This window comes from Venturia canescens, chromosome 9 (assembly GCF_019457755.1).
Source record: "Venturia canescens isolate UGA chromosome 9, ASM1945775v1, whole genome shotgun sequence".
Lineage (NCBI taxonomy): Eukaryota > Metazoa > Arthropoda > Insecta > Hymenoptera > Ichneumonidae > Venturia > Venturia canescens.
Window position 1 is genome coordinate 14,905,162 of NC_057429.1, and position 23,863 is coordinate 14,929,024.

The 23,863-nt window shown below is 38.2% G+C and overlaps 5 protein-coding genes across 6 annotated transcripts in view; 3 read left to right on the top strand and 2 right to left on the bottom strand.

Moving 5' to 3' along the window:
• LOC122415860 (uncharacterized) overlaps positions 1-6,714 on the top strand; it is a 64,764-nt gene extending 58,050 nt beyond the window's left edge. For both annotated transcript variants that reach the window (XM_043428386.1, XM_043428387.1), the window contains 6 exons: positions 587-842; positions 1,018-1,187; positions 1,285-4,056; positions 4,559-4,595; positions 6,180-6,401; positions 6,539-6,714. In XM_043428386.1, coding sequence (XP_043284321.1) covers positions 587-842; positions 1,018-1,187; positions 1,285-4,056; positions 4,559-4,595; positions 6,180-6,401; positions 6,539-6,589 — 3,508 coding nt within the window. In that variant the 3' untranslated portion in view covers positions 6,590-6,714. The remainder of the gene's footprint in view (positions 1-586; positions 843-1,017; positions 1,188-1,284; positions 4,057-4,558; positions 4,596-6,179; positions 6,402-6,538) is intronic.
• Positions 6,715-6,882: 168 nt separating this feature from the next.
• On the top strand, positions 6,883-10,737 carry LOC122415869 (inositol-tetrakisphosphate 1-kinase-like). The gene is made up of 5 exons (XM_043428401.1): positions 6,883-7,576; positions 7,829-7,927; positions 8,072-8,213; positions 8,293-8,429; positions 9,006-10,737. Exons 1-5 carry the CDS (start codon positions 7,466-7,468, stop codon positions 9,579-9,581), a joined length of 1,065 nt encoding a protein of 354 aa, XP_043284336.1. The 5' UTR covers positions 6,883-7,465; the 3' UTR covers positions 9,582-10,737.
• Positions 10,738-11,124: 387 nt separating this feature from the next.
• On the bottom strand, positions 11,125-13,737 carry Naa60 (N-alpha-acetyltransferase 60). Its single transcript, XM_043428402.1, has 2 exons — positions 13,241-13,737; positions 11,125-12,396 (listed from the first exon to the last, which is right to left on the bottom strand). The coding sequence occupies exons 1-2, from the start codon at positions 13,500-13,502 to the stop codon at positions 11,789-11,791; spliced, it is 870 nt and encodes a 289-aa protein (XP_043284337.1). The 5' UTR covers positions 13,503-13,737; the 3' UTR covers positions 11,125-11,788.
• A 619-nt stretch (positions 13,738-14,356) lies between these two features.
• LOC122415865 (tether containing UBX domain for GLUT4) lies at positions 14,357-17,875 on the top strand. Its single transcript, XM_043428393.1, has 7 exons — positions 14,357-14,549; positions 14,744-14,799; positions 14,890-15,139; positions 15,676-16,140; positions 16,326-16,683; positions 16,775-16,940; positions 17,321-17,875. The coding sequence occupies exons 1-7, from the start codon at positions 14,463-14,465 to the stop codon at positions 17,517-17,519; spliced, it is 1,581 nt and encodes a 526-aa protein (XP_043284328.1). The 5' UTR covers positions 14,357-14,462; the 3' UTR covers positions 17,520-17,875.
• Positions 17,876-18,121: 246 nt separating this feature from the next.
• On the bottom strand, positions 18,122-21,468 carry ecd (ecdysoneless). Its single transcript, XM_043428392.1, has 5 exons — positions 20,926-21,468; positions 20,118-20,620; positions 19,233-19,728; positions 18,949-19,147; positions 18,122-18,757 (listed from the first exon to the last, which is right to left on the bottom strand). Exons 1-5 carry the CDS (start codon positions 21,182-21,184, stop codon positions 18,334-18,336), a joined length of 1,881 nt encoding a protein of 626 aa, XP_043284327.1. The 5' UTR covers positions 21,185-21,468; the 3' UTR covers positions 18,122-18,333.
• Positions 21,469-23,863: the final 2,395 nt, after the last annotated feature.

The window sequence follows — 23,863 nt, forward strand, 5'->3', positions numbered from 1 at the left end:
ATTGTTTCGATCAACAATGAAATTATGCGCGCTCGAACGCTCGTATTTATTCGGCCATTAAATTATTGTTCCATTGTTGGATATAATCATTCGTCCTGACGCGGTACAATGAATTTTCAAAAATCCTAATTCTCCCCGGAGTCTACCCGCGTACATTCCCTTTAAGAATCAATATCGGCTCTCGTAACAGCGTCGACGAACCGACAGGGGAGTCAACACGAAGTAGCCCCGGAGTAAAATTACTGCGAAGATTATTGAAATTTGGATTTTTCGGCTCGCCGAGTCCCTTAAATTTCCTCCCAACGTACGATTACGTTGATCGTCTTCCAAGTACTTTTTCGTCCACGTTTCTCTTCGTTCTTTCTTCCCCGATGCTCGAATCCTCGTGTCACGAATGAATTTGAAAAAAAAAATACATTTCGCCCAAGTAAATTGTGGGAAAATTCCAAATTTTTGACTCGCTCAATGTTTTGTGAAAAATAAGTTGAGAAATTTCATTGAACGGATGGCTCTTTTCGGATGCGCTAAAAAAATGGAATCCGCGAATACGGATTTTCTGATGGAACCATTCGTCTGATTTTTTCAGAAGCGTGCGATCCGAGTCACAGCCGGAAGCTTCCGTAATGCTGCACAACAATGGAAAGCCTCGATCGTTTTGTAGTACGAGCCGGAGCGCAGCTGACAGGCAAACGACCGGCCCGAATAAACGTGCGGTCGTTTCTCACGTGCGAACCCGCTCGCTGGATCGATCATCGCCACGAGCTGGCAAGGCTGACAACCGTGGCTCGCTCGTAAATCACGTTATTCGGAGCGACGTGAAAAATCTTCAAGATTATTTGCCGGTAGGTTGGCGAGAGAAAAAATTCGTATTTTCTCAACGCTCGCATAATTTTACGGCACGAATAATAATATTGCGTGAGTTGAGAAAAAGCTTTTTCCCATCGAAAGTTTCTCGCGATTCCCGCGTATAAAGTTGACATTCGTCATCGTATTTTTGTAAAATCTTTCCTTTCTCAGCGAAAATTGAAGAAAAAGACGCAGACACAAGCGTCGGAGAGCCCGCTCTACAGTCCGGAAACTCTGAGTGCCCTGGAAAACGCTGAGAAACTGATCAAAGAAGCTCAAAAGAGAATTCTGGAAGCCGCTTACGACGTTCACTCGAGCCCCGAGCGGGATTCCTCCGCCAGGTAATAAATCGAAATCTTCGTCGAAGGAAGAGCGTTGCGCGTTCGAGAAAAGGTTTGATTCGATGTTGACGGTGATGACAAAATTTGGCTCATTCAGATCGGGAGAGACGAAATCGAAGGACGACGAATCGCTGTACATCCGCGACGTCGTGGCGACGAGATTCCACGAGGCGAACGAATCCGGCAGAATTTACACGCGAGTAACAGCGAGACGCCCGGCGGAAAAAGCTCACAAACCGGAAGCCCGGCAACCGTGGCAAAGACGGCTCGTCGACGGTAAACTCTGTGGCAAGGAGAGAACGCCGCAGCGGGCGACGACGAAAAACAAAAAGTCGATCAACCTCCCGGAGGACTGCGAAAAACCGACTCGGAACTCCCAAGATCCGAGGGACGCGCGATCCACGGACAAAACATCGCAGCGAGCACCTCGAGGGGAGAATTCGAAAGCGGAAATGCCGGTAAAATTTATTGATTCGAAGAAACAAGAGGACCAGACTCCGAGCAGAAGCTTCGGAGTCCAAGAAGGCCCTCGCGTCGACATCCGCAACGAACTGACGATTACGAGCGTCGAAAAAATTGACATTTCGCCTTGGCCTCCTTCCTTTCCGGTTCAACGTAACGTCAAAACTTACGAGTTTCGTCACGGCGAGCCTCGCCTTCCTGAGAGAGCCGACGAGCCCAGAGTCGACGCTGAGTCGCGTGACGAGGAGCCGGAAGCCGATGAAAAATCGGCTCCTACGAGGAAAAATCCTGCCGCAGTGTCCTCGAGCGAACGGGGCTCGAGCTCTGACCTCCTTCCGAGCAAATCAGGTCGTTCAATCGAATCGGAACGTCTCGAAGGACCCGAGGCCACGGGAGCCTCGTCTCGAGACCCGCGAAACACCGAGAAACCCGAGAAACCCGCGGAATCATTCATCGAGTTTTTACAACGTCACGAAAATCGTCCAAACGGATTTTTCAATCATCGCGAAAGAGATCCCGAGGAGGGAACGAAAATTGAAATTTTCGATCGAGCGGTCCGACGCTTTTTCCGGAATTTCAGGCGCGCTGATGAGACTCTCAATAATTCCGAATCCGAAGTCGACTGTCCCGATGGCAAATCGACCCTCGACCGTGCCGCGCTCGAAAAATCGGACGTTCTCTACGAATCCTCCGAAGATGATGAATGTCCCGGGGACAATTGGGATCTCAACGAGATTAATCTGGAAGCTCCGAATTTCGGGGAGCTCGACGAGGTTTTGAGAAAGTTTGACGGCACGATGAACAAAGTGCTCCAAGCCACGAGGAATCTTGGATTTTTAATGTCAGAATACTCGATCGACGATGACGTTGCCGATCGGTTTAAAGCTCCCGCGGTCAGCGGGGCCTCGTGGGTCGTTGACCAACGCGGAATTAAACCGAGGAACGACGATATTGATTTGGAAAATAAAAATACTCGAGAAAATCCTCCAAAAGATTTGCCGAGAAATGCGAATTTAAATGCCTCCGATTCGACAGACGAGAATCGAGGAGCGCCTGGCGAATTTTCCCAAGCCTTTTCTCGGTCGTCCCAGTCCGAAGGGCCCAAAAATAATTCGCCTCTGAAAAGCTTCCTCGACAAAACCATCATTTCTCGTCCTCGGTATTCCACGCCGTTGAATAATGATTTAAAGCTTGGCAAATCCTTCGACAATGCGAATCGTACCCCGAACGATTTCGCCAATTTTTTCAGCGGCATTCGTCGCTCGGAAATCGGCCGCGATGGAAAATTGACGAGTAAACAAGAAATATCGGGAATCGAGAAAATCAACGGGAACGAGAAATTGCGCACCGCTGCGAAGCAACCATCGGTTGCTTCCGCTGAGCCTGCGAAAAATCAATTGGAAACGAAGACTCAGATTTTCATCAGCGAAATCGAAAAAAAATGTAATTTCCAATCCTTATTCAATCGGGAGCGATCCACTCGAACGGAGAATACCGCGCCTCCCAATCCAGTCGCACTCCCGACGAGTTCGGCCCGCGAAGTGGAGGACCCTCCAGCTCCGTCTTCGATCGGCAAACCAACGACTGCGGAGGGCAGTACGCAAAACGAGAATTCGAATGGCGCGAAAATAGTCGACGAGTTTCTGACGAGAAGGAATTCGAGCAAGTGCGAAAGCTCTGCTGCCGAAGAAATCCCCGAATTATGTGAAAATTCGACGGGGCCGAAGAGCGGAGAAAAATGTAAAAGTCGTGCTAATTTTTCTGTCGCTTCCAAGCCCGATGATTTAGAAAGAACGAGAATCAACGAGACTCTCGAATCGTCAGTAAAAAGCAATTCGGCCAAAAGAGAGAAAACGACGGTCGTTTCAGCGAGCAACGAAAAGAGCAATAACTTTGCTGCTCAAGTGGAAGAGCCACGGGATCGAAATTCGGGCAACGGTTCCCCAGAATCCTCGACGAGGGATCGAACCTCGTTCGATATTTCGAGCGCCTATTCCGAGGACTTTGAAGAAGCTTCGGGAAGTTCAAAAAAATTGAGCATTGCTAAATTTACGGATCGCCCGAAAGATTCGTCGGTCAGAGAGCCACCGAACGAAGCGGAAGTTTCCACGAACGTTGGAGCCACTTCGACCGAAGCTGAAGACACCGTAGCGAGTTCGAAAACTGAACAGAAATCACTACCCAAAATCACCACTTCAACGTCGATGAAGAAATCGAATGGAAATGAAGAAAAAAAGCCCACTAAGTGTGCAGACGACCGTTTCGAAAAACAGGACGCAGATACGAGAGCAGCGAACGAAAATAGTGTCGAAAAGAAAGCAGACCAACTGTCAGAAATCGATGAAAATTCAAGCAACGGCTGCCCCAGTTCTTCCTCGCCAAAATCTTCAAAGATGTCTCGAACGGGGTCGGTAATATTCGATCGAATAGTTTAAAGCACGAAATTCTTAAGGAGGGTGGCTACGTTCGTCAAATTGATAAGAAATTGATCAAATTTGGTGATAATGTTCTTCAACATCAAGTGCGAAGACACAATTTTTTTCAAAATTTTCTTCTGCTTAGTTATCGAGTAATTACGCATTAAAGCAGATTTCTTATGCCCGGAATGAAACGCTATGCTTATACACGTGAACTTTAGTGATCAATTACTCGATAACTGTGTAGAAGAAAAATCTTAAAAAATTTGTATTGTCAAATTTAACTCTAAAGAATATGTTCGCCAAATTTGATTAAATTCTTATCATTTTGAAATTTTTAACGTATTTAACATGGTTTAGCATGGCAACATTGTATCGTCCCTAGCCACCCTCCTTAATAAAAATTTGAAAATCTTATGTCTCGACTTGACGAAATGAAAATTTGTTTGTCTTTGTATATTTTCCTTGAAATAATGTTCGCTGTCGTTTCAGTTCGTCGGCCGAGGGATCCCGTCGGGGCGGAACAAAAGTATGTTTACTCTCAAATTCCGTTGATCGATTGTCGACAAAAAATGCATCCGATTTCCCGGGCCCCTTGTCCCAGTATTATTCCAGCTTAATATTCTCACAGGATTTTGTTTCTCAATGTCTTTTTACCAGACTCCGGAAACGCCGAGTAGGAAATCGAATTTTCGTTCTCCCCCCCTCCACTCCCCGTGCGGAGGAACGCTTTTTCCGTGCGATTGCAAGCAGTGTAGATTACGTTCGAAGGCTAAAGAGTTTTACGAAAAGTCTCGCAGCGCGGTAGAAACAATTGTCGAGGAGCCTTCGAGCGAGGAGAAATGCGTCGAGTCGTGGCTGGGAAAAGCTTGCTCAAAAGCTCCTGGAAAATGGAGAAAACCGGGAGTCGAAATTCAGGGAAACAGAGATTCGGTGGAAGCCGAAAAGAGAAGTGCGAAAGAATCGAGAGCTCGAGATGATGAAGCCAAATTTTGTGTTGTGGGCATCAAATCGAAACTCGAAGAAATTGTGAATTTTCGAAATTCCTTGTTCAATCATTCGACCCCTAAAAATTCCATGGAAGATTCAGCACGCGTCAGCGAGGTCATCGATTATACTAATCCTCGCCCAATTGCCAGAGATACTCGCGCCTCAGGGGTAAATTCGTGATAAGAATTTTAAGTTCTCGTTACAATAAAAAAAATCGGCTTACAATGTAACGCGCGTACAGGGAGCCTCGGATTACATCGACTCGAGGCTTGAGAACCGAAATTCTTGTCGAAAAATCTCATTTTGCTCTACGAATTTTTCCATGATTAATTAATAGGAATTTACGATTTTACGTTTTATTCCGGAAACTATGAAAATCGTGATAAAGTCAAAAAATTTACGACGAGTTTATATGTAGGGCATATAAAATATCCGATTAAAAAATTATTAACACCGCTTTTTTATTTACGATCCTTTAAAGCGATCCGACAAAACGAAGCCCTTTCGCGGTCGCTGCGTTGCACGTTTTATTTTAACAAGTTGTTGGGAATACACAAATTAATGATAAAACATTATGAGATAATCAAACGAAAAAACAAAAACAAATAAAAAATTAGTGTAAATGTTTTGCTGCAAATTTCATACGCCATAGCTTATTGACGTTTTATCTCTATCGCTAACCGTTACAGAAATGTTCGAGATGTAATCTTACAACGTCAATTTTTATCATTATTAAGTTATTTTTTTTTTTTTTTTTTTTTTATAGTTCAAATTAAATTAAATTTTTTTAAATATATTGTATTTATATAAAATATAAAATAAAATAAAAGTTATTATATAAATAATAATATAATGAAGAAATAAAAATAATTCAAATTTATATTTAAAAAAAAAATTAGAAGAATGATTTTGATGACAGAAAAGAATTGAATTATATCTTTTGACTCGCGTAATTTTATCGACTCTGGGCACGTTTAATCACCCGCAATAAATAATCAAAGTGTCAAGTTGTTGAGCGATAAAGTGTTTGAATTTTTTTCCTTCCAACACGATGCATTTTTAGATCGCTCTATACAAGTGGATATTAATCTCAGTCAGGGTATAAAATCATTTTTTTTTGCAGGCAATCGACACGTGCGGCGAAAATTACTCCGAAGGGGAGCTGTATTTGCCGAGTTCGTGCTCTTATTCCCTCGGGGAAATAAGGATTTCCGAGCTGGGCACGTGCACACCTTCCGCTCCTGGCGTCGAATCTTCTGTCAGAAATGCCGATACTATGAGAATATTTTTCAGCAGAAGTTTAATCAACACAAATTCCGCCGATAACACCAGTAACGCCGTTAACGTAAGAACCAAACAACAAGACTTTCACTACTCCGTTGTCTTTGACTTATTTATGATTGTCAAGAAATTTCCGAAAAACATATTTTCTTATTCATCGATAAATAACATATTATATTGAATTTCTTTATTTTTGTACAGAGCCTTGGTGAAATTCAAGAAACGGACGTCGAAATAACAGACAGCAATTAAAAGCGATATATCGGCAATGAAGAAAATGCCATTTCGTGTACATCGATTGAAATATATGTTATGTTATTCAAAGTTTTGTAATAACGGCATTCAAAAATAAAGATTCTCTCGGAATTTTTCTCAAAGTACACTGAAAGTCCGCATCAGAAAAGGTACCCGGACATATTTTGTCGCATCGAAAAAAAGGAAAAAAATTAGCAACGCGATGACCAACGTTACAGTTACGTCATTGCGCTTAAAAATAAACATATTTTACATTCGGGAGAAGATTCCAGACAATTTATATAGTCATATAGAATATAAGTAGGTTGCATAACTTGTATAGAAGCTTCGATATCCTTTGTGTCGATTTGATTTCACGATTGCGACACGAATTTAACAACTGTTGTCACACGCTGCTGCTCATACACGCGTTTCTTTTCCTCTATTTTTTCCTTCCGCACACACGTGGTTTCAAACATTTCGAATAACACCCGTTGACGATCAAAATACAGTAGAAAACCGGTTGACCCTCAAGGTCGTTTTTTCACGGAAATACTATAGCACAGTCGTATATGTATATATATATATATGCCTTTGTGTTAATACGTACGTACAGATACATGCGGGGTTTATTGAAAAAGCGTGAATGAACATAACCTTGCACAGTGCAGAGAAGCATGTCGGTTCGTTAAATTTATCCCAGTTTGTTTGAACCGAATAGAACAATCATTCAAATTTCCATAACCACCAATATGAAGTCGTAATAAAATAGTTATACAATAACTTTTTTCAATTCTCCGTCGTTGAATCTACGAATTGCGACGTTAACGACAAAGGATAGTGAGAATGTTCGATACATCGTCGTAATAAACAACGAAAATCTCTCGCGTTAAAATGAGCGAAAGAAGTGTTATTGGATATTGGATATCGGAAAAAAAAAGGCAGAAGATTAATTGCAACGAATTTCACAATGTTTGTGCCAAAGAAGGCCTTATTCTAAAACAAGTAAGATTCATTTATTCTTGACAGTTCTTCGAAATTTGCCGGTCGGATCTTTCGAATTTCCGGAAAAAAAAGTCGTTTCTTATTCCTTATGAGTTTGTACTTTTGTTATACTATGACGCGTAACTGAATAACATTCATCAAAATACTCATACAGTATTAAGTGTTGCAATTGATTTAAAAAAACCAAAACACGAAAATATTTAATTAGCGTATTACTTGACGCCATCAAAAACTATACTGCTTCGTTCTTAGGTGGATATTGATTCTAATCTTGAATCACAAGGGCCGTTCCATATATTTCTTCACAAACTTACAGATGTACTCGCCCATGCAGAAACTGGTGACCGTGATGTATGTGAAGATTTCATCACAAATTTTATTCTGTTATTAAATACATCTATTTCTTCTAAAACTTTCCTGCTAGTTCAAGCTCAAACTGGTTTTATTCATTATAAATGAATTTATTTCGATAAAATTGTATTCTTCTTTCTATAGGCAAGGACCGTTGTTGCTAGAGTTCAAGAATACATTCGTCGACATCCAGAGATGATAGTCATAGATCCTATTGAGAATGTGAAAAATTTGTACAATCGTCACAAATCTTACGAACTGATACAAGCAGGATTGCACTCCAATGGTTAGCAAATTCAAAATGTCCATGAATCTGACACCAACAACGAAATGATTAACTAATTCATTTATTTTCCCCCTTCCAGAGGTTTTCACTCCAAAATCTGTTGAAATTACATCGATAGATGTTACAGAAAACTTGTCACGCCTCAGAAAGCTCGGTATCAAGTTTCCGTTTATTTGCAAACCTCTCTTTGCTCACGGCTCCAGCGATGCGCATAAGGTAAATTTAGTCTTTGTATTGAGGTCTAAAATTTCCACAATGCTCTGATAGCCAGTTTAATATATTGTTTAAACATAGTGTACATGAATTCCCAAGTCAGCATGTCGCATTACTTTACAAAAATACTGATTACGATCAAAATCCATTAACATAACGTTTGTATATTGAACGTGACTTGGAAGCATTGTAAAACTTTAGCACTTATTTTATTATACTACTATAGAATAGTACACTGTACAATAGGGTGTGTCTAAAAAAAATTATTTTACCAAGTATGCGATTGTTCTGACACAAAAAAGTTTTTTTTATAGCTAATTTGTAAAGGGTATGTAATGTCGAAGGTTCTGTGACCATTTTTTGAAGGGTAGCCATTTTTCTTAGCAATTCTATCGTTAATTTGCAATGCATTTATACTTCGGTAGTACAAACATCGAAGATACAATGCGTGCACTTGATTGTTGAAAAATTCTGAGATAAGACTTTCGGAACACGAAAACGCGTGAAAAAATTAAAACAATCGTGACTAATCATTAAACTTGAATTCATGAGTTTTTTTAATCTCATTCTTCTTCTTAGATGATGGTGATTTTCAACGAAAAAGGCTTGAAGGACTGTCAACCACCATGCGTTGCGCAAGACTTTGTTAACCACAGTGCTATATTGTACAAAGTGTTCATAGTGGGGAATAATTTTCATGTCGTAGAACGTCCGAGTTTCAAGAATTTTTACGCCAATGATTGTAAATCATTGGACACGTTGTTCTTCAGTTCCCACGACATATCGAAAAGTGGTTCAAACTCTGAATGGTCAGTCATATCGGCCGAAGATGAAGCGCTCAGGGTACAACCAAATTTCGAAATAATCGAGTATATAGTAGCCAAAGTTACGAAAATCTTTGGCCTCGTTTTGGTCGGTGTTGACGTCGTGATTGAAAATCATACCGGGAAATACGCGATTATTGACGTTAACGTATTTCCCGGTTACGACGGTTATCCTCAATTTTTTAAGCATCTCGTCGAAAGCATCAAGAGACTTTTGATAGAGAAACGAAACGATAGGCAAAATTCACGCCCTTGTACATTCAAAAAGTGCCTGAGCGACGACTTGGATTCTGGTTTTGAGAGCGACGAAAAGAAAAAAGGTTTCCTGTAGAATAAAAAAAATCGTTGCGAGCATGCTTGATTCACGGAAACGTTTCAACGATCAAAAATTGAAAAAAATACTGACTTTATATCCTTGATTATTCAAAGTTGAATTTGCAAACGAAAACTCTTTATTCTAAAATTCATGATTTTACAGATTATTTTCCGATTCATTCAATTCCATTCTATTGTTTTATTTTATCACAATACGTTCGATGTTATCGTGCAGCTTCAAGAAGGAATCAACTTTCCGATTGTAAATATACTGTGGTTTTATCGATGATTATGTAAATTTTAATTGAACAATCTGAGCAGCACGAAATTTGTTCGAATAACCGGAAGTATGTTACGCGCCAATGTGTGTCGCCATAGAATAATTCAAATTAGCCATGAAACTGTAAGATTTTTCGAACAATTGTTGAAAGCGTGTGTTCAAGTCATTGATTGACGGGAGCATCAGAATTTGAAGAATTATTTATTATTTTGGGTGACACAATCGATTATTTAAAAGTTTAATTTTTTTAAATACATAAATGAATATCAAGAATTTGTCACTCGATGGAATATATTGTGTACTTTATTATCAGATCATATGAATTTGAAATTAATGATTAATTGGAAGATTAATATATAAGCAAACGATCTTCGGATTCTTTACAATCGATACGTGGTCACTACACTTTTTTGCCATTTATTTACTATAATTTCAATTTTTATTTAAGTTTTTTTTTTTTATTTGACTGCATAAAGGGAATCGGTGCTATGTACTTCGAATATCGTTTATCGTTGGTATTTTCAAGTACGAAAGATCCAAAGAACAAAACAGATGGGAATAATTGAACTATTGAAAAGTTTCATATGAAAATTTCACTGACTTTTTGTCGATTATACCAAACTGGTCTGAAAAATCGTATATTTAGATGCTAGAAAAAAAAAACTCTTCCGCTTTTGCGAATGAGAAACAAAAAAAATGCATTTTCTGGTATTCTGTGCATCACACTATACGCAGAAATACAATTTATCCATCGTTCTTACGATATTGAAACATTAATCTTCCCGCCGGAGTCCGCAGTTTTTGTAACTTCGTATATACACACACTGGTATTTCTTATAAATAAACTGTACAAAATATATATCGAATAAAAAATGAAATTGGTATCTTTGTATGAGGAACGGTGTTAATTTATTTCGTTTTCCCATTGAAACTTCGACTTCCGGAAAGAAACTTCGTGTTCGATCAGTTTTTTTCTCAATACTTACCGCTTTTGGAGTTTTCGAAGAGACTTTTGTTTTCATTTCTATATTTTTTTATCTAGAATGAAAATTCTTGTTTGATTAGTCTTGGGGAAAATGATTTGTTTTTTTTTTTTCAGTCAAAATTAATTTTTCAATGGCATTTATAAAACTTGAGCCGAATATCTCAAAGAGTATCAGCAATATTTTATTGGTAACATCAGGTCGAATGTGCGATTTAAATCGTTCTGGATGACCGGTAAAAAAAAAAAAGGAAAATCTCATTTCTATGGTCGAAGGGTGATAAATAACGCAAAGGATTTGCGTCTATGGTAATGATTTATAACATGTTACGTTACAAACAGTCTGATGAAGCTAGGTTAATAATATGTACATCTATCATCGAAGAAAGGTATATACTTTCTATATATGTGGATTTATGCAATAAATATATATATATATGTATGTGTATACGGACGTTACATAATGTCAAATATCAATATGTGAATATGAGTGTACGGACGCTGTTTCATCCTGCTCTCGATGAGATGCGACATAATTTCCTGCATTTCCTTTTTAAATAACGAGTTTTTTTTTCGGTTTCAAAAGTTCATCGTGATACACATCAAAACTTAGATGGGGAGCGACGGCTTTTTCGTCACTGTGACTGAATTAAGTTTTATCACTAATCCATAAATCAATTGGTATCAAAATTTCCACCGTTGGAAGGCAACGAATTTTTGTGTTCGTGGAGAATCGTCGTTTTGTCCACATCGTTACGAGTATTTGTGTAATTTCATTGAGAAGAAAAAAAACCCTGGGAAAGGGATGAGGTTTCGTTGCTGCGTTTGCCGGATGGAAAATTCAATACTATACGGATGAGGCTTTTATCTTATTGGTTCGTGGCTCGCAGGAGTATTGTATCTTTTGTCATTCGAGTGTAAATCCTTGTCGCAAATATTCCGTGCGACATTAAGAACTATATCATCTGTGATACGACAATAGAGTTGCTGCCCAGAGGAGACGTTGCCATATCCATTGTGGCACTCTGCACGGTCGCAGATTTGCCAAGGCCCCGATAAAGTGGCGCATCCAATCCCAAACTCCAAAGAGGGGATGCATCCAGTCCCAAATTCCCCAAGGAGGATGTCCCTCGTTGATGTACAGCACATATGTAAAGCCATCTTCGCACTGACCGTCAATGTTGTAATAGTATGGCAAAAAGCTGTGCAGTCTGAAGTTTCGTCTTTGGTAAAAAAGTATTGCCGGGGCGTTGCGTGACAGAACATGAAGGAATACTGCCTTTACGGTTGAACGCTCCGGGGCTGTTACATGCGCCAATAACTGATCCAAAAGCAAAGAGGCTATGCCATTTCTTCTATAAGCACGCCGGACACCCAAACTCAAGATGTAACCAATCAGGGAATTCTTAGCCAGGCTCGAACACAATATGCCACGATCCTCTTTATTCAACTTTGCATAAGGCTTTATTTCTGCTACTATTAGACCTATTATCACTCCTCCAAAGACCGCTGCTAGAGCATAGAATCTCGAAGAACTCGTTATGTCTTCGTACCATACATATGGATATTCTGAAAATAAGTAAATCAATTAACCTTCACTTGCTTGTTTCTAAATATGAATTTCATCAGGCATGCACATATACTATTATATTCGTAGATGTAAATATATTTTTCTAATTTATTATACATGCTCTGATAACTTTGGTACGCGAACATAATCAATTTTGATCAATTACAAAAAGGTCTTGTCAGTAGATTATTGTCATCATTTTACGACTACCGACAGAGCTTTTTTGTAATTGGTCAAATTTTGTCAAAGAATTTCAATTATAAAGATTTAAGATGATTGAGGTTACTATCCATGTTTCTTTTATATCATTATTCAACAATTTTCTTATCAAACTTTTCAATTTTTTTTTTAATCAAAATCATTCATAGTAGACAAATAAATTTGAATTTTTTAATTTTCCATCAATTGTGTTTCAATTCAGCCAAGCACAACGAAGCACAGTTTATGAAGTCTGAATCCCAAAAGTACTACTGCGTTCAAATTTTCAATGTTTACTTTATGATAAGATAGCTCATTGAAATTTTTTGATACGATAAGTAAATAATAAAAATTTTTCATAGTACCAAAAAAGATTATATTATTGAGAGACTGTGAAAATTGTTTTTTATACAGTTTCAGTTTTTAAATCAGTAATATTATTTTAGAATTTGAAAAAACACAGTGGAAGTACTAGGCAATTTTGAATACAAAAAACAGAAAAATGTCAGTGCAATGCTAAGATGAAAACGTGGACAGGTTATCGCAATGTAAAGAATTGAATGAAAGAAATCGTTTGATTCGATTAATAATTTTTTTATTAGTATTATCCAATTTATTATTGATATTGTTATTGTTATTACTCACTGATCGGAAACCAATCCTCGCAGAGTTCTCGGACTTCTTCAAGGTCTTCGGGGCACAAAAAACGTAATTGTACTTCACCAAGTACACAGAGTGGTACTGTTAACGATTTTGTATGATTTATTGTCGTGGTTGTATTATAATGATCTCTCGAATGAGTATTAATGTTGGAACAGGCACTCGCGGAATTGTCAACAGAATCTACGAGTTCGCTCTTCTCAGATTCTGGCAGGCTAAGGGCGTACCGGTTAAAGGAGACGGCCATAGCGCCACAATTCCGCTTGCATTTTAATGATCATTTGTAACAGCTAGTTGTTCTTCACTTTATTTTTATCGAGGCTCAATATACAAGCACACAGGTTTTTGACGGGCTCTTCTATTACCGTAAACACATCATAGATCGCAGACATTTTAATGTTGTAACGAATACAGCTTCTACATGCTACTAGCGACACATATGTACGCGTGATGACCCCTGAACTAGATGGTAGTGATGACGACGCCACAGTTACACAAAGCATCATTAGAAAAATTACGGTAGTACCGCGAAGCTTCAGGCTTTCCAATTATTCGCAACTCGCAACACATCATTGCACTAACTCAAATCATCTCTGGCAGTTTAGTTGTCAGTTGATAATAAATTCTAGCGTTGATAAATCAGAAGGAATATTTTGAAATTGTAAAAAAATAACAATTTGCTCCCAATTCGGAAAAAAGTGACTGCTGACATCCCACTAAGTTTTTAAATATTTTTCTAATGAGTGAACATCGGACAAACTTTTTATCAATAAAAAAATTGTGATCGACAAAAACAATTGCGCTTCGATTAGGTGTTTCAAAATGTATGATTTTAAAAAATAAAAATAAAAAATCGGCTAACTTATACGGATCTTTGTTTTTAATGTTCCTTAATAATTCCTTTTCGGTAAGCGTCAATTTTTATCCGACAATCACTGCGAAAAAGCAGAGTTCGCGACTCGCGACAAACGATTGACGTGGAAAAAATTCAAAATTCCAAAATCAGTCGGCCAAGTTCACGGAGGTTTACAGGAAAGCTCCCACGAATTAAGCCAAATTCACAGAGAGGTGATCCCTTTCTTGCATTATAAAAAACAAAACAGCAGTTGAAAAAAAACAAAACAGCTGTTCAGGTCGCCTGTACTCGCGGCGAGGGTGAGAAAAATAAAAAACTCGAATCGCAAATCGCAGCAGACTTCAGTCTAGCATGGCGGCAAATAGGAGTGTCACCGTACTTGCACCAAACGGGCGTCGACAAAATGTCAAAGTCACCCCAAATTCGACCATTTCACAGGTAAATAAACAACACTAAAATTCCGGTGCACAACCCAAATAATAACTTTCTATTTAATTGTTAAAATATTTTTCATTTTCTTCGATTCATGAATTTTTGAAAGTCAATCGATTTCTCGTTCTATTTCGTAGTTACGTTTCATTTCACGATCGCATATATATACGCGCTCACACATGTTCGAATTTAACACACAGGTATTGGAAGAAGTCTGCCGTAAACAAGGATACAATCCTCAAAAATACGATGTCAAGTTAGTATTTGAGCTTTTTTGGCCAATGCATTCGAAGTTGTTTCGATATTTTCATATAACACTGACTAATTAGGAAATATAATTGTATAGACATCTCAATCAAGTCTTGGACACAAATGCCATACTGCGATTCACTGCGCTTCCTAACAATGCAACGCTCGAAATGGTACCTTGCAACAAAGAGCGAGAAGTATCCAATGTTACAATAGGTCTTCAATTGGAAAGTGGCCAAAGAGTCATGGGCGATTTTCTTCCGGATACTTCCCTCACTGAAGTTCTTGGAAAATTATGTCCTGATCAAGGAACGGAAAATGCTATATTGATTTATATGCATCAGGAGGTAAATATAAAAAAGATGTGGAAAATGTTAAGAAATAACATTAACAGAGCACTAGCAGACGTCAGTATTTCAAATATGTCCACAAGTTTAAATACTTTACAACAAGCTCGCATCATTTGCTGGTATTTCTTACGAACTTCATCTTTGTGCATTCCAACCTGCATAATTTTGTTGTCAAAAATGGACAGTGAAACCCACGTTCACTGTCCAAAATTTTACTAGATCAGATTTTCCAAATTGGATGACAGGATAACAATCTAAACTATCAACCATCTTTGAGACGGTACTCACTTTAATTATTAAGAATACCAATTCTAGAAAGATATCGAAGTCTTGATTACGTAAATCCTTCTTGGACGATAAAATTCAACCATATTTTCCGTTAGGAGAAGTTAGTTTAATTTATCTTTAATTTTGTTTTTTTTTTGGATTATTCAACTTGTTGGACTAATCAACTTTTAATGGAAATGGAAATTTTTTTCAACAAACCTGTAAGACGGATGTAGCAAATAATAATGTTATTTTCGAATTGCCAGGTTTATGGTAAAGAAACTTTAGAAGCAACAACCTTAAAAACGTTGGGTTTGACAAGTGGCAGAGCAATGCTGAGACTGATGCATAGAAATCCTGAAGCATTGAAGTCGCAAGCCCACGTTTATCGGCCAGCAGCTTCGAAGTCAGCTCCCAGAGAGAACAAAAAATCTGGGAAAAATGATTCTGCATCAAAGAAAGCTTCGTCAACAGTGCAAAATTATCTTAGCAAGGCGATGAGTGATCCTCTCTCATTGTTGAAAACTGAGAAATCGAAATTTAAGAATTTAGGACCGGGACACGTGGTTGGAAGACGACCCGATGAGCCTGTGAAACAGGAGGAACCTATGAGACAATCGACACCAGAGAACGAAGTTCCTACTCCAATGGAAAAAAAAACACTAGACGAAGGAAAAACTGATGGAACTTTAACAAATGTTAATGTACCTGGCGTTTTGAAAATGGAATTTGTAAGCAATTGAAAACAAATTGAATCTTTCCAAATGATTTTTCTAAAAACTAGTGAATAGCTGATTTTTAGATCATTTTCATTATTTCTAATTGTATTCAAGTTTTTAACAAATCGCTAAATACTTCCATTTTTAGTTATGTTTAATGAAATAAATGTTCGATCGTATTTTGTCCCAACATATAGCTGGGAGAAAGAAACGCTTTGCTGTTCAATCAAGCAGGCGCGAAAGCACTGCCTCGTGAAGAATTGCCGGAAAATTTTTTCGATCTGACTGTTGAAGACGCGAAGGCTTTGATACGGGATGCGAAACGTCAACGGGAAGAGCTCGAGGAAGCGCCATTGGCAACTAGCGCTCAACGCGAATTGGAGGCAAACAAAACGACTTTAAATAAATTGCATAAATATCGTCGCGCTGTAATTAGAATCCAATTCCCGAATCAAATGGTACTTCAAGGATTATTCGGACCATTGGAAACTGTTGAGGCGGTTAAAGATTTCGTTAGAGAATATTTGTCCAATCCGGAAAGTGAATTCGTCTTGTGTAAGAATTATAAATTTTTAATTGAAACCTAGAGAAAGCAAAAAAATAACAAGAAAAGTATCATTGATTTTTTTATTACGTCGGTTCACAGATACGACACCACCGAGAAAAGATCTCATTTGTCAAAAGCGTTTGGTCGATGAAAATCTCGTGCCTTCTGCCATTATTTATTATTCCGGTCAATCTGATTTGAAGCCCGAATTAGAATCAAAGCTTACAGATCCCCGTGCCGCTGGTGTTGAAGCAATTAAATCTAGGTAATTATACTTATATTAACCTGTGATCCCTATAACAGAGATGAAAACTCTAATTTTTCAAGTCAAAATTGCTCCTCATGACGCATTTATTTATTTATTTATTTTTCAACAAATTATTATTTACTTCCCGAATATAATATATAATAATATAGCATTGCTCCCGGATATAAGCAATAATTTTATCATTAAATTTAATTTAATTTTTACAAATAATACTACTAGAAATTGGTAAGAAGATTTGACATTGGCCACGAAGAAAATTGAGGCAGTTGAGTTGTTTTAAATTATTGCGAAATAAAATTTTCGTATTTGAAAATATACTGTCCTAATTTCAAGATCAATGACGGGCACTAAATTTTTTTAATTTCCGATGGTTAAAGAATCGCAGTTACTCGTCAAACATCTGAAGAGCCAATAGTCGACGATCTTCCCAAGTCGATGGACGTAACGAGCCACGCAGCGAAAGAAGAACGAAGAATGGTCGACGAGCCCGTACCAGGCCCGAGCAGAAGTAACTCGACAACGCAGTCGGAGTCAATGAATCAGGCTCCAAAATGGTTTAAGCGATTTTTGAAATAACTCACATTTTTGCATTTGTGAGGTAGCAGCGCACCATAGGTTTTTACTCTTCATTAATTCTATATGGAACGCAACAGGGAGAAAAAAGAGTGAAGCAGTCGGATTTTGTGAATCATTGTTTTTTTTTTTTCGAAAGTGCATTTTAATTGCGGAAATTGAAATAGCTCGGAGCGGCGTTAGCGCTACGCGCGAAACCCTGCTCCTGTCTAATATCCATTTTTATTCTATTTTCATTGTTGTTATTTACAAAAAAAATATGAAAAAAAACTTACGTAAAGAATAATACAAATTATGTAAAAAATACAACGCGATATAGAACGAGCTGAAATAATAAAGTACAACGGGTCCTTTTTTGATTTGAGCCTTACATTAATTAATAGCACGTTTCCTTAAGGGTACGTTATCGTCATGTGAGCAAATGCAAGCTGGTTCCTTGTTATCATATTCCGTACGTTGTCTGGTGAGGGCAGTACGAAAAACGTTCGAGTTTCGTTGAGTGCGGAAGATCAAGTATTAAGTACTAAGCGTTAAAGTTTCATGTTTATGATATGATTCGATTCGTTCCTGTTTCCTTTTTCTCTTCACGATGGATCCCTTTTCACACTGTAAATCTTTACTGAACACTCCTGGAATGGGGCGTGCCTTCACGCCTAGATTGGGCGGTGTAAAATTGGTTTTTTGTTTTCGTTTTTTTTTTTTAGCGTTACGCATTGTGCAACGGGAGGGAGACTTTGATAGTCTTCGCGTTAATATGAGTAGCCGCGTTTACGACGGTAATAATGGTGTGACGAAAGCGAATGATCCTAAAAATATATTAGCTTTGTAAATCTGGAGGCACGCAATTCGTCGGTGATTGAAGCTGTAAGTGCATGAGCCTTCGCACCGGACCACCGATTATGTTACCGGCTGGTCCGGCTCCTCCTTCCTCTTCTTTTACACTCTCTATCAAATTAGCTTCGATCGGATCGTTGCAATCGTTCTGCACATTTATCTCGTCCTTTTCCATCTTCATCTGCAGCTCGGAACCCAATAAACGCATGTATTTGTCCATTTCTCCACCTCTGTCGTCGTCGTCCCCGCCTAAAGACCCTTCTGAGCTACCGTCGAACTCTCCCTCGCCACCTGGCACCACCAAGTCCAATATATCACGCAATGTACTATCGAATACGTCCGTATCGAAATCTATTCGACCACCGTCCTCGTGATCATGACGCGCTTCGTCGTCGCAAGATTGTTCCCTAGAAAAAAAATTAATTCAAATGTTCCATTACTTCAGTGTAATGAGATTGGTACTTGAAAAAAATATCTCAATATTTAAGAAAATTCTGAAAAATCTCATGCACGTGGCGACTACCCGAAGCAGGTGCCTGGGAGAGATGATCTTTCGCTTAATCGCTTAATGAATGAAAGCACAATTTTTTTTCCATACCCAAGAAAGTGCACGCCATCGACATCGCTCGATTGGTTCAAAAAAGCTTGAACTTTTTCCCTGAGAGTGACAGATTGATTGGGCTCGGATTTTTTGTCTCCTATATTCCAGTGCTGTTCCAACATTGCTTCCAATTGAGTAGGATCAACGTTCAACCAACTATCATTGTCTGGAGGACTTAACGAGGCTTCGTCCTGAGCTGTGGTGCAAAATAATCTTGTGTCAAAATATATTTTTATAAAAAAATAGAATACGGATGAAAGCAAAAAACATCGATGAATTACCATGCATTTCAAAATCATTGGTCTGAACATTTTGCCATGCTTTTAAAATTCTCTCGGCTTCGCTCTCATCATCGTCATTCCTATATTTCACAGAACCAAGCTGTGACTCGAAATACTCCTTAGCAAGTGACAAAAGTTTTTCCCTCTCTTGACTACCCTCGAGAAGACCTCTGAAGTATCCGCTCAGCTCGAGACGTCGCGAAAAAGTCGTCCAAGCTTGCTCGTTAGTACGCGGTTTTTCATCTCCGTTTGCTTCTCCTCCTTTGCGTCTCCGTTCTTCATTAGCTCTCGCTACCAACATTTCCAGGCCACAAGCTATTTTTATGCCCAACAAGTGGGCATTGTATTTCGGACTGTTTGTTGGTGGAAAATTCCATCCGGTTCGTGGATCTCCCGTATAACGACAATGCGTTGCCATTGCGTATAGACATCGCGTCATTTTTACATTAACCATCGTACGTTGTTCCGGTGGAAAATATCGCATTGCTCGACAAACCTGTAGAAAGATGCAATTCCGATAATTAATAAAACTCATCATTGTTCAAATTGCAATCATTCACAGCAACACTATTTCGATGACAACCAATTATTATTTCAATGATCAGGCATTAAGTAACTTGATAAATGAAATTTTAGATTAGTATGTGAGACGAATTTAAAATTTCATAGAAAGTAATAAAAATATTTTTATAAATTAATGAATAAATTCATTAACAATCAATATCTATTATCACGAAAATGAGTAGCGATAAAATGGATTTTCCACTTACACAAAAAACGACGGAAATTAAAATATAGTAAGAAAACAAATATCAAAATATCAAATATAAAATATATATAAAATATCAAGATAAAATTTTATTTATACATAAAAGAGGTTCTTACCTTTCTTTCCAGAGGATCAGAATTAACAATGCTTCTAATGGCGCAAGCGATTAATCCTGGTTCTTGTGCAAGAATGGAAGCAGCTTTTTCAGGTAAAAATGCACGTGCTTTGTGTCTCCTCTTCTGTATTTCAGCCGGATAGACAGAAATACGTTTTTTTAAAGCAGCTTGAACTTTGTCTGATAATACGGATATGTGAGGCTTGTCGGTAACGCTTCTCAATAAATCCGTCAATGTTTTGCCTCTTGTCACTCTATCATGGGCAACGTGAATCTCACCATTTCTGACAAAAACTCGATCCTGGCAAGCTTCCGGACTTGCCCAGGGTGGCAAAACATCCGCAGCTTCTATCAGAAGAAATTCACCATCGCCGTCGACCATTCTTGCCACCAAACCTTCAAATTTTTCTGTCAGTTTGAATATTAAAAATACAACGAACCATTCATCTCCTATATCTTCATCGAAGCGTAGTATTGAATGTATGTGCGGCACCATCGAACGATCTAGAATTTCCAAAAGATTATAATCAATTTTGAAATTTAGTTCAACTGATCTAACTGATAAAAATTCTCTTCATTTAATGGATTCAATTTTATCGGATTCTATACAAAATAAACCAACAAGTTTTTTAGTCTAAATTTATGGAAAAATGTTGAACTATGCACGATAAAATCATAAAATTGAATCAGAAAGAGAATTATGAAATGTTTTTCAAATTTTGCAGTTAATTGAAATAAAGGGAATAGCAATCCATTTTTCATTAAAATATTCATTATTAGTTGTTTCTAATAAATTAAAAATAACTGACCATCGGTGATTGATGAACCTTCGAAAACTTTATCCAACAACAATGCTTGTTTGGTCCTGGGTCGAAACACAAGAGAATCTCTGTGCCAGATATAGTCGTTTGTGTACTTGTCAATAACCTGAACGAATTTAGTGATCTCATCAGTGAGTAAAGTTTCGCTTATTTGTTCGGGGTTAGAAGTGAAGCAAAATTTCGGATATAAAAAACACTCGATGACATCATCTTGTCTTGGATTCCGTAGTTGTCCCGTCGTCGCCATTATTTCTAATAATTTACTTTAATTTTATGAATTCCTATTTTTATTAACACTCCGAACATTACCCTTCTTCCTCGTGTGTATTCCTACCCTACCGTAACCGACGCCCTGTTACATCCGTTTTCTCAGGTTATATATACATATTTACGAGGAAGCTCGGTGTGTCGTTTTGCCTTGGTTTTGCGATTGTATTTGTTAATCTACCGGTAAATTATGTTCTTATTCTAACGGTCACTTTACCGTCTAAAAACCGAGAACTTGACGTTAATATAATAATTATATATTCCAAAAAAAGTTAATTATCATTTGTAAATTAAAATTCGTAAATTGACGCAAGATTAACGTTTTTGTCTTTAGCTAAAACTATATATTATATGCGCGGTTCTGCGATTTGATGTGGTGAATTTTTATCGACAGCGATTTGTTACCGGTTAAGCATTTTCTAACTATATAACGAAAATCCCAAAAAACGGGTATGGCGCATATTACCCACCGTGCATATTCCCCATTGAAGTTTTGCATTGGCATCACTGGGCTTGAACATGAAGATTCATAGAGATACTGATAGAAAAAATGTTTCTGTTTTACCATTCGTTATAAGTATTAATGAATTTAGTACAGATAGAGCGTCGGGTTGTATTTTTTGGAGTCAGCAGTGCTGATCACTCGCTAATTCAAATATTGATGTCTGCATGAGCACTTGAATATGACTTAGTACGATTAAAGAAAATCGCGTTGGATTTTTATTACGGGAATAATAAATATTCACATATATGTACATCAGTCATGCACTAACAGTTTGTATATACACATGTGACTTGATGAATCGAATATATTTATTTAACATTCACTTTTGTTTACCAAGAAACATTTTTGAACATATGTACATCCATATATATATATAATATAACATTATATGTATATCTGTCGGAATTTTTGTCTAGTGAAGCACGAATTTTGCGTTTAACTATGATAACGCGTTTCTTTGTTCAACGAATGTGTATACGCCAAGATTCAAAACGATAAAAGTTGTTATTAATCTCTCTGTGAACAACAAAAGATGAACTATGGGGAATTTGCGCCGTCCAAATTCCCAATCGACAAAAAAAAAATATATAGAAATCAATGGAAAAACAATCGTCAAAATAATATAGACATGGCGATGGGGAATTTGCACGGGGCAAATTCCTAATCGCCATGTCGCAAATAAAAAAATATTAATTAAAATTTGATAAAAATACCTTAATATATAAATATTAGAGTGCCACAAATAATGTATAATTTTAATGGATGATCATAATTTATTCAACGGTTCGGTACATACAATTTTGTGTAATGGCAATTAATCGGTGAATATTTACGAATGGAATTTGGATAATTCGTTCAGTTTGTTTTCGTTCTTCGCGTGTTTACGTTTTCACGCGTTTACGCTTGGTCGTGTTTGGACTATTCGCTATAGCGTAGTAGCAGAGCAGAGTGGGGATAGAGGCGTTCGGTCAGGGTCAGCCAGTGGGAGAGAGGGGAGACGGGCGGACACCGGGCGGAGCTCGAGACAGGGGAGAGGCGCAGGCGCAACATGATTTGCTTCACTCACGTCGCTCGGCCCGCTCGGCGCGCACAGGGAGGGGGAGAACACGTTTCGCTCTTTTCGCTTCACTCACCGCCCGGCGGGCGTAGGGTGAGGACTGGCGTGGAACGTGAGCGTGCCGTTATCGCTACGCATTGTACATTCCAGTGCATTGAGAAAACGGGGCACGAAATACGACACGTGGAATCCTACTTTATCCTGAATGACTAAAATAATCTTTTTTTACGATTTAATTTTTTTCAATCAATCGATAAACAAATAAAATAGAAACCAATAAAAATTGGTAGCGGTCATAATTTTATCAATTATTGTAGCTTTAACAGTTATTTCATAATTTTAACAGTAAATTCAATCTCGCTGAAGCAACTGATCGGTCATCTAAATTACAAAATAAAAGAACTTAAGATCGTGCGAATCGATAAAAGACACGAAAACACAACGTAACGAATATTAAAGTTGAAATTTAATAAAAAATAATGATTCGCTCCTTGTCTATATACATTTTTTTCTTTAATTTCTGAGATTCCTTTTTTTGACGCAATTATATAGATAAGCCGATAGGGAAGTCCTCGCACTCGATGTTATTATTATTACAAAATTTGCACATGAATGAGTATTTATAAAATTTTGGTAATTCGTGAAAAATAGTATCGAGGCAAGGGCCAGTAACAGAAAGAGTTTTGTGACGCCTGTAACATAGCTTCGAGAGTCTTGTGTATGCTCGCACGCGCGCGTGTCCGCAAGCGAGCTAAGATGCAAGCATACCCCGAGCAACGCAACGCAAAGCAAAGCACCTAACGCACGGTCCTAAAGCCATGGGGTTGTCGGCAAGCGAAGAGGGACAGTCAGTAAATCTACTCCATAGCGGATAGTTTGACACAGTTCCGAGCTCGATACAGTTTCTGTATCACTTTGAAGTCGCGCAGGCAAGATTCCATGCAGATAAGTCGGAGTTGCAAACGCTGCACGCTAAGCAACGCACGCAACGCGTATAACCGCAGCTATGTACAGCATTACGAATAGTTTTTACTAGTCAAATGCTAACAATAGGACGCGAGCAACCGACCACGCGTGCACGCACGCGGGCACACTCG